This window comes from Balaenoptera borealis (assembly GCF_965194805.1).
Source record: "Balaenoptera borealis genome assembly, chromosome: 20".
Classification (NCBI taxonomy): domain Eukaryota; kingdom Metazoa; phylum Chordata; class Mammalia; order Artiodactyla; family Balaenopteridae; genus Balaenoptera; species Balaenoptera borealis.
This window is the reverse complement of record NC_138879.1, coordinates 11009612-11023773: the sequence shown is the minus strand read 5'-3', so window position 1 is coordinate 11023773 and position 14162 is coordinate 11009612. Positions and strand designations below refer to the sequence as shown.

Here is a 14162-nt window from a genome sequence, read left to right as displayed (position 1 = left end):
CGAGGCTTGGCCCAGACGCACGCTCGTACGCACGCATGCACGCACGCGCGTGCTATGTCGTCAGTTCCGGGCAGCAGCGGCGCGGGGCCCTGCTTCCGCTTTCTTCTGAGGCGCGGGCTTGGGTCTCAGCCTGCTCGGGATTATGGCGGCTACGGCCACAATGGCGACCTCGGGCTCGGCGCGGAAGCGGCTGCTCAAAGAGGAAGACATGACCAAAGTGGAATTCGAGACCAGTGAGGAGGTGGACGTGACCCCCACGTTCGACACCATGGGCCTGCGGGAGGACCTGCTGCGCGGCATCTACGCCTACGGTCGGTGAGCTCGGGCCGCGGGCTGGGGCGCCCGCGGGGAGGGGGGGGCCCGGCCAGGGGTGGTTCCCGAGACTGGGAGTGCGGCCGCTCCGGGGCTGGGGGTCGGGGCTGAGGCCGAGCCCGGGGGCCCTGAAGGGCGACCCCCGCCCCCAGCACGTGTCCCCACCCCCGTCTGTGTCGGCCGGTTTGGGTGTTGTTCTCCCGGCGGGGCGCCGTGCTGGGTCCCGCGAGGGCTGCAGGGTCCAGCGAGGTCTGCAGGGTCCTCCTTGCACCCCGGAGTCATTCATTTAGCGGATGATTGTCTTGCACCTGCCAGGTGCTAGGAACGTGCGCGGCTCTAGGCACTAGCGGCTTAGTAGTGAACCAGGCAGGCCTTAGGGAGCTTGTTATGTTTGGGAGAAGGATTATATAGTCAGTGGTAATGGCTACGAAGAAAATAAAGCGGGATAACGGAATCAAGAGTGATTGGTGGGAGGCGAGAGTTAAACTAGTAGAGCACATAGGTAAGGGGGTTCCCAGGAGGGGCTGGCATTTGAGCTGAGATCTGGACTAAGGAACCCGTTATGAGAAGATTATGGTAGAACTGGGCAGCTGGTGCCAGGGCCCTGCAGCCGGGAGCCTTATGCATTCCAGGAACAGAAAGAATCTCCCTGTCCTGGGAGCCTAGGGGCGAGTTTTGGGTGGGGGGGCACAGATCTTGAAAAGCGTGGTGCGAAGTGATAGAGTTTGAATTTTATTTCTAAGTGCAGTGGGAGGCCATTGGAGGGTTTTAAGCAGGGAAATGATGGGATCAGATTTACAGTCACAGAGATGGTCCTGGGTGTCTGGATATGGGGGGAGGTGAGGCAGGAGAGGAAGCAAGGAGATGTTAGGAGGCTTTTGCTCCAGTCCAGGGGAGTGATGATGGTATTGTGGTGGAGATGGAGTACTAACAGGGTTTGCTGATGGGTTGAATGTGAGCAGGAGACGAAAGTCCTGGATGTGTGAGTAACTGGGCAGGTGATGATGCCCTCTCCTCAGGCGGGGAGCACTCGAGGGAGCTCTTCTTGAATGAGGAGAGCTTGAGGGACTTGTAAACCATCCAGGAGGAGATGTCAAGGAGGTAGTTGGGAAGAGGTCGGGCTGAGGATGTAGACGGGCGTGATCAGCATCTGTGCTTAGTGCCTGGGACTGGGACGGACATCTTTTTTATCCAACAGTCCTTGATGTCATGACAGTCTAGCACAGAGAAGGTGCGGAGGGAATGGGAGGTGAAGAACCATTACAGCTGGCCCTCGTAGTGTGGCCGACAGCCCTGCCTGCCTCTTGGCACCCGGGACGTCCCTGCCCTAAAACACTGTTTTTAGTTTCCCATCTACTTGCTGAGTCATCCTGAGGGGTTTAAATCATCTGCTATATTTGCTTTTGTGTTAGATGGGAAATTGTACTACATTTTAAAAGACTACCAAAAATTAATTAAAGTACATTATTTGTATGTAAAGTTTTGTTTGTTTACTTGGACAGTAGCGGTGTGGTGTTGTAGTTCATGTAGCTGCATCAAGGCAGGAGGAGTAGATGAAATGGGGTTGTAGGTGATAACAAACAACCTGCAGACTTACTGCTGGTGGGGAGTGGTGACTACAGCACTGATGGGTTTATATTCCTTTTTTTAACTTAAAAAGTAATACCAAAAAAACCCCATTAGTGCAGATTATTGTAATATAGTCAAACAATACACAAGTAATTGGAGTAAAACATGAGCCTCCCTCACCCCATTCCCCAAGAGTAACCACCAACATTTTTTTAACCTAACTGGGGTGTCTATATTTTGCAACAGTGTTCCTTAGAGATTGTGTCTGTATAAATAAGGTGGTATGTTAGTATAAAAATCCACTTCAGCCTACTTCATTCAGCAGCTGTTTCTTGAGAGCTCAGTATGTTGGACATTGGGTTAGGAGGGGGTGGGGGATTTTAAAAAGATAACATCCTCGGCACAAGGAGCTCCAGTGTATGGTTGCAAGTATGCTGTCCTAGTGGTTAGAGCTCATTTTTTCTGTTTTAATTTACAGGTTTTGAAAAACCATCAGCAATCCAGCAGCGAGCTATTAAGCAGATAATTAAAGGGAGAGATGTCATTGCACAGTAAGTCTGCTCATGCATAGGCGGAGTCAGGTGCTAGTTAGCACAGCAGTGTGTAGTTCAGTGCTTCTTCATTCAGATGCCGTTACCAACTCTTGCCTTGACTTTAGCTATGGGCTGTTTGTTTTTAGTTTTGCATCCTCCACTCTAGAAAGCTTTCTCTTTTTTTTAAGCCAGCTTTACTTAACCTATTATTTGGCATATGGAATTGTATATAATACTCTTTTAATAGCATTATTCCCTATTTGCCTAATTTTTAAACACTCATTTACAAAAAAAAAAAGTCTGAAATCGTAGAAAAGAATTATATAAAGGGGAATCTTTTTTTTGCCGCCTATAACACCCATTCTATAGATTCTGCAGCTCTATCACCCCCTGATGCAAAGGCCGCATTTACTGTTCTTATCACCAGTGATTTAAAAGTTGTGACGTTATGCCTGAGTCCCACCACCTTGCAGTTAAGATATTGGTCGGGGTGGGGAGGAATCGACTTGGAAGAAGCTGCCCAGTGCTTCTGCAGCTCATCTCCTCAGAGCACTGCTGGGGCGGGGGTTACATGAATGGGAGCAGTGGCATGTAGCCCATCACTCTGAATCCCATTTATCTTTGTTTTCTTTACTAGATCTCAGTCTGGTACAGGCAAAACAGCCACCTTCAGTATTTCTGTCCTCCAGTGTTTGGATATTCAGGTAATCTTAAACTTCTCTTTAATCCTAGGAAATACTTCCTTTACCTTCTGTAACTACAGTGTTCAAGAAGTACAGTTCTTAAATATATCTAGTTGTACTGATTAAACACATTTTTAAAGAGAATCTTAAGTGCACACTAATATCTGAGCTAATATTCTGTCATAAATTCCTTTTTATTTAAACTGATAGTCTTTTTAAAAATTTTTATCGAAATTTAGCTGATTTACAATGCTGTGTTAGTTTCAGGTGTATAGCAAAGTGATTCAGATATATATGTGTGTGTGTGTGTGTGTGTATATATATATATATATATATATATATATATATATATATATATATATATATATATATATAGTTCCCTGTGCTATACAGTAGGTCCTTTTTGGTTATCTCTCTTTTTACATAGTAGTGTGTATATTTTAATCACAGACTCCTAATTTATGCCTCCCTCCACCCTTTCCCCTTTGGTAACCATAAGTTTGTTTTCTGTGTCTGTAAACTGGGAGATTTTTTTAACTAGTGGAAATTCTTGTCTGTAAACAAGAATCCTGACCAGTATACCCATTATCACTGGATATGCAATTTAGTAACATTCAGGTTCGCTTACCTGAAATCAGATGTGTGGTTAACTTGAGATAATATTCAAAATAGATCTGAGTCTGAATTAGTGCAGTCTACCTTGAAGATACTGAGATTCTCTATTTTCTGACAAATTACTTTACCAGGTTCGTGAAACCCAAGCTTTGATCTTGGCTCCAACGAGAGAGTTAGCTGTACAGATCCAGAAGGTAAGACAGTTAAAGATGGCACTGTCGTATTTGCAGGTACAGTTGACCCTAAACAACACAGGTTTGAACTGCATGGATCCATTTATTTGCAGGTTTTAAAAAAATGAATATGTACTACAACGCTACATGATGTGAAGTTGGTTGGATCCAAGGTTAGGGAGGGCTGATTGTAAAGTCTGTGTGGATATCTGACTAGGCTGGGGTTGAGGGGTGTATGCAGTCGGTAGGTAGGCCGGCATACCTAACCTCCCTCCCTAACCCCCACGCTGTTCAAGCCAACTGATTGACTTAATCTAATCCAGTTTTTCTGTTCTGTCAGGTTTTTTTTCCCTGATTCCTAACATTTTGTGATAAATCACATATATGAGTTGCTGGTTTGTATGAAGTCATTTTTAGTGTAGCTTGTGTGATTCCAATAGTTTTTTGCAATCTTAGGATTGTACTTTTCTTTCAAAAAAATTAAAAATAATTGTAAAAAATAATTGTAACTATTTTGTTTTCATAGTATAAACATTTTGGAAGTGTATCTATTAAGATGTTAATAGCATTTGTGGGTGGATAGGATTATGAATTTTATATATTTTCTTATTTTTCTGTAGTTAATACATACTGTTTTTATAATGAGAAAACAGTAAAACTGACTTCATTCTGGCGCAGAAAAGAGTGGAAGGAGGAGACTTGGGCTCTCTGTAGTTTTATGATAGAAATAATGGCATAAACAATACCAGGTGGTCATCTTAAACTAGAACAGAAACAATCTTCATTTTGTGGGAACTCAGATGTTTCAGACTTCATAGCGGTCTTGGGGCAGACCTTGAACATGAATCTGTGTTTTAATTCAGGGCCTGCTTGCTTTGGGTGACTACATGAACGTCCAGTGCCATGCCTGCATTGGGGGCACCAACGTGGGGGAGGACATCAGGAAACTGGATTATGGACAGCATGTTGTCGCTGGCACACCTGGGCGTGTCTTTGGTAATTGCTTTTGTCTATAAAAAGTGCTTAAACAATAGAGGACCATTTTCAATTTGATATGCAACATGGTGGATTTTTGCATTTGAGTAACTTGTAAGAAGTGGAGGGAAGGTCCCTGAAATGCTGTGAAAACTGGTTGAAATGGCTGGCTCTTTACTTATAGCCTGAGGTCTACGTATTTCGAAATCTGATTTTATAGATATGATTCGTCGCAGAAGTTTGAGGACACGTGCTATCAAGATGTTGGTTTTGGATGAGGCTGATGAAATGTTGAATAAAGGTATGAGTAACAAAAGAATTCATTTTCTGTTGATGTAAAATTCTTAAATTTTCACAGCGTAAAATTGAAATGTGGAGCTAATGAACTCAGTGTAAGTAGTATATTTTTTGTGGAAAACAGTTATGCCCTGGGTGCACTTAGGAACATAAAACTCTGGTTTTTTTATGGTAGTGGTTTGTAAGACTGATGACAACCAGAACAACAGCATTTCAGCCAAACTGATGGGGTACTGCTCGTTGTGTGGTGGGTGAGCACAGATGGCTGAGGCGTGGAGCTGGGATGTGGTGCAGAGATGCTTGGTGGTGGTGAAGGGGTGGAACAGACAGCTGAATAAATCTTGTTTCATGGCAGTAGGGTATTTTGTGGTTTGGATGTTCCATAATTTATTTCACTAGTTGTTTTTTATTGGTTGTCCAGGTTGTTTTTACTCTTTTATCGGTTATTTTTCAAGATAAATTTCTAGAATTGGGTTGTATTTCATGTATTTCTACCAAAACGTATGAGGACAAATATGTGAGGACCCGTAAGTCATAGCAGTTGTGCTCTTAGCACAGCAACTAGGAAATGCATAATGACAGCTGTCACTTTGGTTCAGTAACAGCTGCGGGCAGTACCTCACAGTGTCTTCACGCCTCCCCTCCCTGCACACCCCCTCTCCAGTCTTATTTCCATACCAGGGGGTCAGGTGGGTCGTCCCCTTAGACATTGGGGTCGCCTGTGTGAAGGGAATATTTTGCTTCTCAGGAGTCACCAGTAACTCATGGGGTTCTTCCCAAGCGTTTTCCTGTTCCCTGGTTCTTGAGCAGTTCTCTCAGGAACCTAGAGGCTGATGCCACCCCTTGGAGCAGCCCTCCACCCCACCTCCGTCTTGGGCCCCTTACCTGGAGGCCCTGCTCTTCAGCTAAGTTAAAGGTACAGTTACTACAAAGTGAGGTCTCCAGAACCAGTGGCATCTATGTCAACTGGGAATGTGTCGGCAATGTAGCTTCTGGCCCCCTGATCTCTGCAGTCAGAACCTCGCAGCCACCTGTCCCCTTCTCACACACCGGCCTCCTAACCCGTCCTGCAGGTGTGGTGGTGTGGTGACCCGGGGGCCAGGTCCTGCTTGCCAGCGGGGTTTTTTTTTTTTTTTTAATTAATTTATTTATTTTTGGCTGTGTTGGGTCTTCGATTCTGTGCGAGGGCTTTCTCTAGTTGTGGCAAGCGGGGGCCACTCTTCATCGCGGTGCACGGGCCTCTCACTATCGCGGCCTCTCTTGTTGCGGAGCACAGGCTCCAGACGCGCAGGCTCAGTAGTTGTGGCTCATGGGCCTAGTTGCTCTGCAGCATGTGGGATCTTCCCAGACCAGGGCTTGAACCCGTGTCCCCTGCATTAGCAGGCAGATTCTCAACCACTGCGCCACCAGGGAAGCCCTTGCCAGCGGGTTTTATTCAGCCTGTACCATATGAAATAATGTAAACTAGTTGAATTATTTAATTGGGACGTTTTTAAATTAAGGTATAATTGACATGTAACATTTTCAGGTGTACAACATGGGTCATTATCTGTGGGAGATTTTTTTTTAAGTGGAGATTTTTTTGGTGAAAATCTAGATCTCTGGGTTTATTTAAAATGTGGCAGATCTGGCCACAGTGGATGCATACCCTCACAGGGCAGCAGCAGCTGGAACTGAGATGTGAAGCTACCTGCAGGGGTCTGAGGCTGTGGGCTCAGGGCTCAGGTTTCTGTTGCTTTTACCTGTTGGCATCCAGGACTCTTGGGTGGGGCTCTGATCCCTAGAGTACACCAGGGAGAGGAGAGGGGATGCAAGAATTTGGTTCAGCTCTGTAAGAAAATTCCTTGTGAAATCTTGCACCTTACAGTCACAGTGCTGCATCCAGTTAAATGTGAACAGTTGATGTGCAACTTCTGTTTCAAAGTGTGCAGCCTTAAAAATTCCCCGTGTGTCTCATTCCTCATCCCAGGTTTCAAAGAACAGATCTATGATGTGTATAGGTACTTGCCCCCGGCCACTCAGGTGGTGCTCATCAGTGCCACACTGCCCCATGAGATCCTGGAGATGACCAACAAGTTCATGACCGACCCTATCCGCATTTTGGTGAAACGGTGAGGATGCCCTACTTCTCAGGTGGGACTAAAACACAGCATAGTTGTATTTGGGTTTTAAAACATGAAAGTTCTTTTTAATTTTCTCTTTTGAAAAGCCAGCTTTTATATAGTCTCCTTTGATCCAGTAATTCCAAATTTAAAAATTTGCTGATAGTATTTACTTATCAATGGAATTATTTACCATTGGCAGTAAAATGTGTATACTATTGAACAGCCAAACATTTTGTTTAGAACCATATATAAGGTGTGGTTAAAGGTTCATACTGATCCAGGGCTTGGGCCCCTGCGGTGGAAGTGGCGACTCCTAGGAGGATGTGGCTGGCGGGAGGGGCGGGAGTTTAATGCCCAGGCTCCTGGGCCGCTGGGGGTCGGGCCTGTGCCTGGAACAGCGCCTGGCCTGCGCACGTCCTCAAGTTTTGGTTGGAAGGATGAGTTGACAGGATTGTGTTTGTCCTCCAGTGATGAACTGACTCTAGAAGGCATCAAGCAGTTTTTTGTGGCTGTGGAGAGAGAAGAGTGGAAGTTCGACACGCTGTGTGACCTCTATGACACGCTGACCATCACTCAGGCTGTTATCTTCTGTAACACCAAGAGGAAGGTGCGTGGCCATCCTGGCTCTTTAATGTCCTTGTGGCGAAAACCAAAGATCGGTTTTCATAGAACTTAGGTCAGGTATTTTCTGTTGAGGACCAGAATTACATGCTTTAGACTCTGGGTACATGGTCTCCTTGGGCAGCCACTGGGCTCTGCCCTTTAGCTCAAAGTCACCCTGGACGATGAGCGGACAAGCGGGTGTATCCAGGGAACATGTGCAGGGTGTTGATCTGGTCCCTTGACTGAAGGCTCCGGGTCATTGGTTCAGGTGGGGCCCGGACACGTGTTCTTTGAGCTCCCAGGTGATGCTGATGTGCCGGCAGAGCTGAGAACCCTGGCAGCTCTCCTTGGAATAGGAAGAAGATTTGGACCACATTCCAAAAGAGATTCAAACTTAAATTTCAAATGAGAACAGTGACATATTGTCTTTTAAGAGAATTTTTGCCCCAATATTTGCTGGGCAAAATTAAGTTTTCTACACAGCCAGTGAGGATTAGCCTGAGTTTTGTTGTTTTGTTTATATATATATATATATTTATTTATTGGCTGTGCTGGGTCTTCGTTGTTGTGCGTGGACTTTCTCTAGTTGTGGCGAGCGGGGGCTACTCTTCGTTGTGGTGTGCAGGCTTCTCATTGTGGTGGCTTCTCTTGTTACAGAGCAAGGGCTCTAAGCGCACAGACTTCGGTAGTTGCAGCACACAGGCTCAGGAGTTGTGGCTCACAGGCTCTAGAGCGCAGGCTCAGTAGTTGTGGTGCACGGGCTTAGTTGCTCCGTGACATGTGGGATCTTCCCAGACCAGGGCTCGAACCCATGTCCCCCGCATTGGCAGGCGGGTTCTTAACCACTGAGCCACTAGGGAAGTCCCTAGCCTGAGTTTTAAGAGCGCTTGTTTATGAATATTCGAATTGGTTCTGCAGGGAATTGACGTGAAATCCTGTATACAGTCTCTGGTTTGTGAGCTTATGGCAGCATCTATTGATTCCATCTGTAGGTTGACTGGCTGACGGAGAAGATGAGGGAAGCCAACTTCACCGTGTCATCCATGCACGGGGACATGCCCCAGAAGGAGCGCGAGTCCATCATGAAGGAGTTCCGGTCAGGCGCCAGGTGGGTTGGCTGAGCTCTCTGCTGTGGTCCTGGTGCTGGTGCTGTGGGCCTGCATTTACGGGGTGTTACCCGAGTTTTCCCCCCCACAGTTGAGCTCGGGCAGGTCACCAACTTGCTGGTGAGCAGGGCAGCCACTGCTGGTGTGATAGGTTAGGCTGAGATGAGAACTAGCCTTAACTATGTAGGTCGGTTGCCTTGTTTAGAAGCGTATTTTTCTGTTTCCAAATAAATGGAGATTTTCTATTTATCTTTTTGTATTGGTTTTAGCTTAATCCCACTGTGGCCAGAGAACCTGCTTTGTGTGATTTCATCCCCTCAGTGTGTATTCAGACTTGCTTTGTGGCCCAGCACGGGGTCGTTTTACAAACGTTCTCTGTGCTTGGACAAGATGGGTGCTGTGTGGTGTTGGATTTCAGTTGCTAGCTGTATTTCTCAAACCTGCATCATTACCCTTTTGCCCTTAAGTCTTGTTTCATCAGTGTTGAGAGTGCTGGTTTTCCTCTTGGGAGTTCTGTCCATTCTTGCGTTATGTGTCCAGACACCTGAGTGTACAAGTTCAGAATTACTAGATTTTTGGAGGATTTAGCTTTTGCTGTGGAAGTGTCTGCCCTTCTCTACTAGGGCTTTTGTCCTGAATCCTGCTCTGTCTGACCAGCCACACCAGCTCTGAACATTTGGTGTCTCCTTAGTACCACCCTTCTTCCTTCACGTCTGGTTTGTAGACTTAAGCTTTAGATGGATTTCATGCAACCAGCATATAGTTGGGTTTTATTTTTCCTTTTCTTTTAATTTAATGATAATTGCTGTCTTTTTTTTTTAATTTATTTTATTTATTTTTGGCTGTGTTGGGTCTTCATTGCTGCACGGGGGCTTTCTCTAGTTGCGGTGAGCGGGGGCTACTCTTTGTTGCGGTGCATGGGCTTCTCATTGTGGTGTCTTCTCTTGTTGCAGAGTACGGGCTCGAGGCGTGTGGGCTTCAGTAGTTGTGGCACGTGGGCTCAGTAGTTGTGGCTCATGGGCTCTAGAGCACGGGCTCTAGAGCACAGGCTCAGTAGTTGTGGCGCACGGGCTCTAGAGCGCAGGCTCAGTAGTTGTGGTACACAGGCTTAGTTGCTCCGCGGCATGTGGAATCTTCCTGGACCAGAGCTCGAACTTGTGTCCCCTGCATTGGCAGGCAGATTCTTAACCACTCCCCCACAAGGGAAGCCCATAATTGTCTTTTAACTGGAACATTTAGTCCAGTTTCGTTTAATGTAAATACTGATATATTTGGTTTTAAATTGACCATCTTATAAGTGTATCTTACTTGTCATTTCTCTTCTGTGGTTCTTTTTTCTTTCTTTAGTTTGGATTTTTTGTTGTTGTTGTTGTTATTCCTTTTCCCCACTTTTTATTTTGGAAAATGTTTATTTCTTTATGTTATTTAGTGGTCGCCCTGAAAAGTCATCAGCAGCTGTGGTTGCTTGGTACTTTTACCATCTCCCCTGAGAGCACAGAGAACTTGAAACCCTGACTTCAGTGACCCCCCCAGACTTCTGTCACTGTTGTTATGTTTTTTAATTTACATATATTTCAACCTCAACAAGAAATTTTTGCTTTATATAATGAAACTTATATAATGAATGCTGCATATTGACCATACTTGTTACTCTTCTGTCTTTCCTTTATCTCTGAGCTTCCATCAGGGATGCATTTCTTTTTTTTTTTTTTAATATATACATATATATACATATTTGTTTATTTAGTTTGGCTGCACCAGGTCTTAGTTGTGGCACGTGGGATCTTTAGTTGCGGCATGCATGCAGGATCTAGTTCCCCGACCAGGGATCAAACCTGGGCCCCCTGCATTGAGAGTGCAGTCTTACCCACTAGACCATCAGGGAAGTCCCAGGGATGCATTTCCTTGTGCTTGAAGAATGTCTTTCTGTATTTAGTTTGGGTCTGCTGGTAACAAAATGTCTGTTTTAGTTTCTTTGGAAATGTCTGCTTCATCTTGAAACACCTCCTTCTGACGTGTTGAAGGAGGCAATGCAAGCGGGATCGGTCCCAGAAGTCCTGTGGACACCAAACTCTGCAGACATTCTAATCCCTTATATGAAGTGGCCTATGCAGTCGGCCCTCTGTATTTGGTGTTTCCTGGTTGTGTTGGTCCTGTGGGGATGTCACCTGCTGCTGCTTATGTGAAACAGTGTCTTCTCTGCAGGCTGCTTCTTAGGTCTGTTTTGTTTGTGTTTTGTTTCTGTGGTTTCACGCTGATGGGTCCATGTGTGATTCAGTCTTATTCCTTCCGTTTGGCACTTCTGTGACTCTTGGCCTTACCCCTCTGTTGGTGCTTTGGCTCCATCCTTTCTTCTTCCTCTAGGGCTCCAGTTATATGTGATTATCTGGCAGGATTATTTTCTCCTGTTCTGCTGTCCCTTCAGACTTTGAATGCTTCTAGACCAGCGACGTCCAATAGAAGTATAATTCAAGTAAACATATGTCATTTAACCCAGTATATCATATCACTTCAACATGTAATCAACATTAAAAATATTAATGAGGTTTTTTGCATTTTTTTTGTACTAAGTATTCAAATCGAGTGTGAATTTTACACTGTAAGACAATCTCATTTCAGACCAGCCACTCCGGTGCTTGGTGGGTTGGTGGCCTCAGCATTGGATAGTGTGGGTCTGTGGTGTGTCAGATTCTGTCCTGTGTGAAGGACAGAGAGGTGTGAGTTGCATTTCTAATTTGAAGGTACTGTAAACACTGCACCAAAATCAGTGAGGCTGCTGTACTTGAGTTTTTGCTAGACAAAAGTAAAATGTCCTTCCCAATTATTGGTATGGGACTGGTTCTAAACAAATTAAATGTAGTAGTGTAAAGGATAGCCAATTTTTTTTTTTTTTTATCAGCACACATGACGTAAGTAATGAAATATACCAAACGTGCCTTCTGAACGGGGCTTTCTGGTGCTGTCCCTTGTGCTTCAGCCTGCAGAGGGGCCAGTGTGAGGGGCCCTGATGTGTTCGTAGCCGGTCTGACCCTTTTTCTTTGTGCAGCCGAGTGCTCATTTCTACAGACGTCTGGGCCCGGGGGCTGGACGTGCCCCAGGTGTCCCTCATCATTAATTACGACCTGCCCAACAACAGAGAGCTGTACATACACAGGTAGGCAGCACAAGCTTTTCTTTGGTTTCACTCTTGTTGATGGATTTACTGAAACCTTTTTTGCTATGTTTACTGAAGTGATTTTGCTTTATTGTTGAAGAATTGGGCGATCAGGTCGATATGGCCGAAAGGGTGTGGCCATTAATTTTGTGAAGAATGATGATATCCGAATCCTCAGAGACATTGAGCAGTACTACTCCACTCAGATTGACGAGATGCCCATGAACGGTAAGACAGTAAATCCGTATTTGTGATTGTTTTAGAGAGAGCTTCCTGGTTCCTGGTTTGGGGCACTTGAGGTTTTTCCCGCTTTTTTTTCTTTTGTTTTCGAGAAGTCTTTTGTGAGCCTTTAGTTAAATTTACAAATTTTCACTTTGTTTGTATTATTCCTTCTTGTTTATCTTCTCTTTCAGTTGCTGATCTGATTTGAACAATCTGCTTGCTGGAGCCTGTTCACCTATTTTGTATCAATTTGGAAATATTTAGGGGCAGTTTCTATTTAATGGGTTTTATGTGAACTCCCTTCTCAAAGCCCCCCCACGACAAACTTTGGAGATTCTGCCACCTTTTCTTACCCACATGTAAATAATGCATTGCTTTAAGTCTTTTCCATTAAACATTTAAAACTTTTCCCATAAACTCTAATTTGTATTTCTAATTTTTGTTTGCCCCCAGCTTTTCTAGTAACCTGCTGTCTGTATGATCTTGGGCAGTCATTTCACTCTTTTTTGATCTTTAAGATGGTGAAATGGAAGTGGTAAGCTGCCTGGCCTCTCCACACTTACCCAGATTGGTACCCAATCCCATTTCTTATGGACGGCAGGCGGGGGAGTTGAGACCATAAATACTTTTCTCTGGGTTGGCCTGGGTCTGTGTGCCCAGATGCAGAGGGGCAGGATGGCGCCCTGGGCAGATAACCAGGAGGAAGGATTCACCAGCCAGTCTTCCTCTGGACTAATGAGCCCACAAGTCACGGCTGAGGAGGGGTTGTGCACAGGGCACCATCGGTGATTCAGGGAGGGGCAAGCAGGAAACAAGCCAGAAGGTAAGACACCTGAGAAACTTAACCTAATTGAGATGGCTGTCAAGTAAGGTAACAAAGAAATGCAAACATCCACGGAAATGTGTATCCTTGGGGGTGATTCAGAAGTGTTATGTTTTCATAACCATTAACTCTTGAGTGTTGGTGAAGGTGTGGGGGGCGTGATGGTGGCGTCAGTAGGTACAGACTTTGGAAAGCAGCCTGGCTCTTGGGCAGTAGGAGCAATTAGAATACTTCCCTTTGAGGGCGTCCATCTGCGTAGGCAGTAGTCTGGAGTGCAGACTGCACAGGTGAGCTCACCAGTGTCCTCCAGCACCAGGAAAGGAGTGCGCATCACTGGGGGCTCGGGGAGGGAAGCGATGGGACATTGGCACTGACGCACATGGGTAGAGGTTCTTGGGCAGGTGCTTGGGGCCACTAGCGTCACAGGTCAGGTGGGTTCAGCTGTAACCCATGGTGGCTAAGTGTTGAAACAAGGGGCTGGTGTGTCAGGTTAGACAGAAATGTTCACAGCATTATTCATAATAGCCGAAAAGTGGAAATAACCCAAGTGCCCATCGACTGAAAGATATGATAAGTACACATGAATATTATTTGACAATAGGAAAGAATGAAGTGCTGACACGTTGCAATATGGATGAACCTTGAAAATAGGCTAACTGGAAGAAGCTAGTCACAAAAGGCCAGAATGTTTCTGTTTCTGTGAAATGTCCCAAATGGGTAAATCCATAGGACAGAAAGCAGATTAGTGTTTTTTTTTTTTTTTAATTATTTGTTTATTTATTTATTTATGGCTGTGTTGGGTCTTCGTTTCTGTGCCAGGGCTTTCTCTAGTTGTGGCGAGCGGGGGCCACTCTTCATGGCGGTGCGCGGGCCTCTCACCGTCGCGGCCTCTCTTGTTGCGGAGCACAGGCTCCAGACGCGCAGGCTCAGTAATTGTGGTTCACGGGCCTAGTTGCTCCGCGGCATGTGGGATCTTCCCAAACCAGGGCTCG

The 14162-nt window shown here is 45.4% G+C and overlaps 1 protein-coding gene across 3 annotated transcripts; it reads left to right on the top strand.

The window, feature by feature from the left end:
* The first annotated feature begins 65 nt into the window (after positions 1-65).
* On the top strand, positions 66-12764 carry EIF4A3 (eukaryotic translation initiation factor 4A3). Of its 3 annotated transcripts, none has more exons than XR_014238582.1 (12): positions 66-311; positions 2360-2432; positions 3052-3118; positions 3844-3906; positions 4749-4881; positions 5081-5161; positions 7127-7268; positions 7731-7869; positions 8858-8973; positions 12018-12125; positions 12204-12353; positions 12539-12764. XR_014238582.1 is itself a non-coding variant. In XM_082372823.1 (12 exons), exons 1-12 carry the CDS (start codon positions 143-145, stop codon positions 12553-12555), a joined length of 1236 nt encoding a protein of 411 aa, XP_082228949.1. In that variant the 5' UTR covers positions 67-142; the 3' UTR covers positions 12556-12764. The 3 variants fall into 3 exon arrangements, 2 of the variants coding, with proteins under 2 accessions (XP_082228948.1, XP_082228949.1); XM_082372823.1 differs by having other exon boundaries at positions 67-311; positions 12226-12353; XM_082372822.1 differs by lacking the exon at positions 12539-12764 and having other exon boundaries at positions 12226-12394.
* Positions 12765-14162: the final 1398 nt, after the last annotated feature.

Coding starts and splice junctions, on each gene's coding strand:
- EIF4A3 (XM_082372822.1), top strand. CDS start 143: ATGGCGGCTACGGCCACAATGGCGACCTCGGGCTCGGCGCGGAAGCGG. Junction 7,269..7,730: donor ATCCGCATTTTGGTGAAACG/GTGAGGATGCCC, acceptor TTTGTCCTCCAG/TGATGAACTGACTCTAGAAG. Junction 7,870..8,857: donor TCTGTAACACCAAGAGGAAG/GTGCGTGGCCAT, acceptor TTCCATCTGTAG/GTTGACTGGCTGACGGAGAA.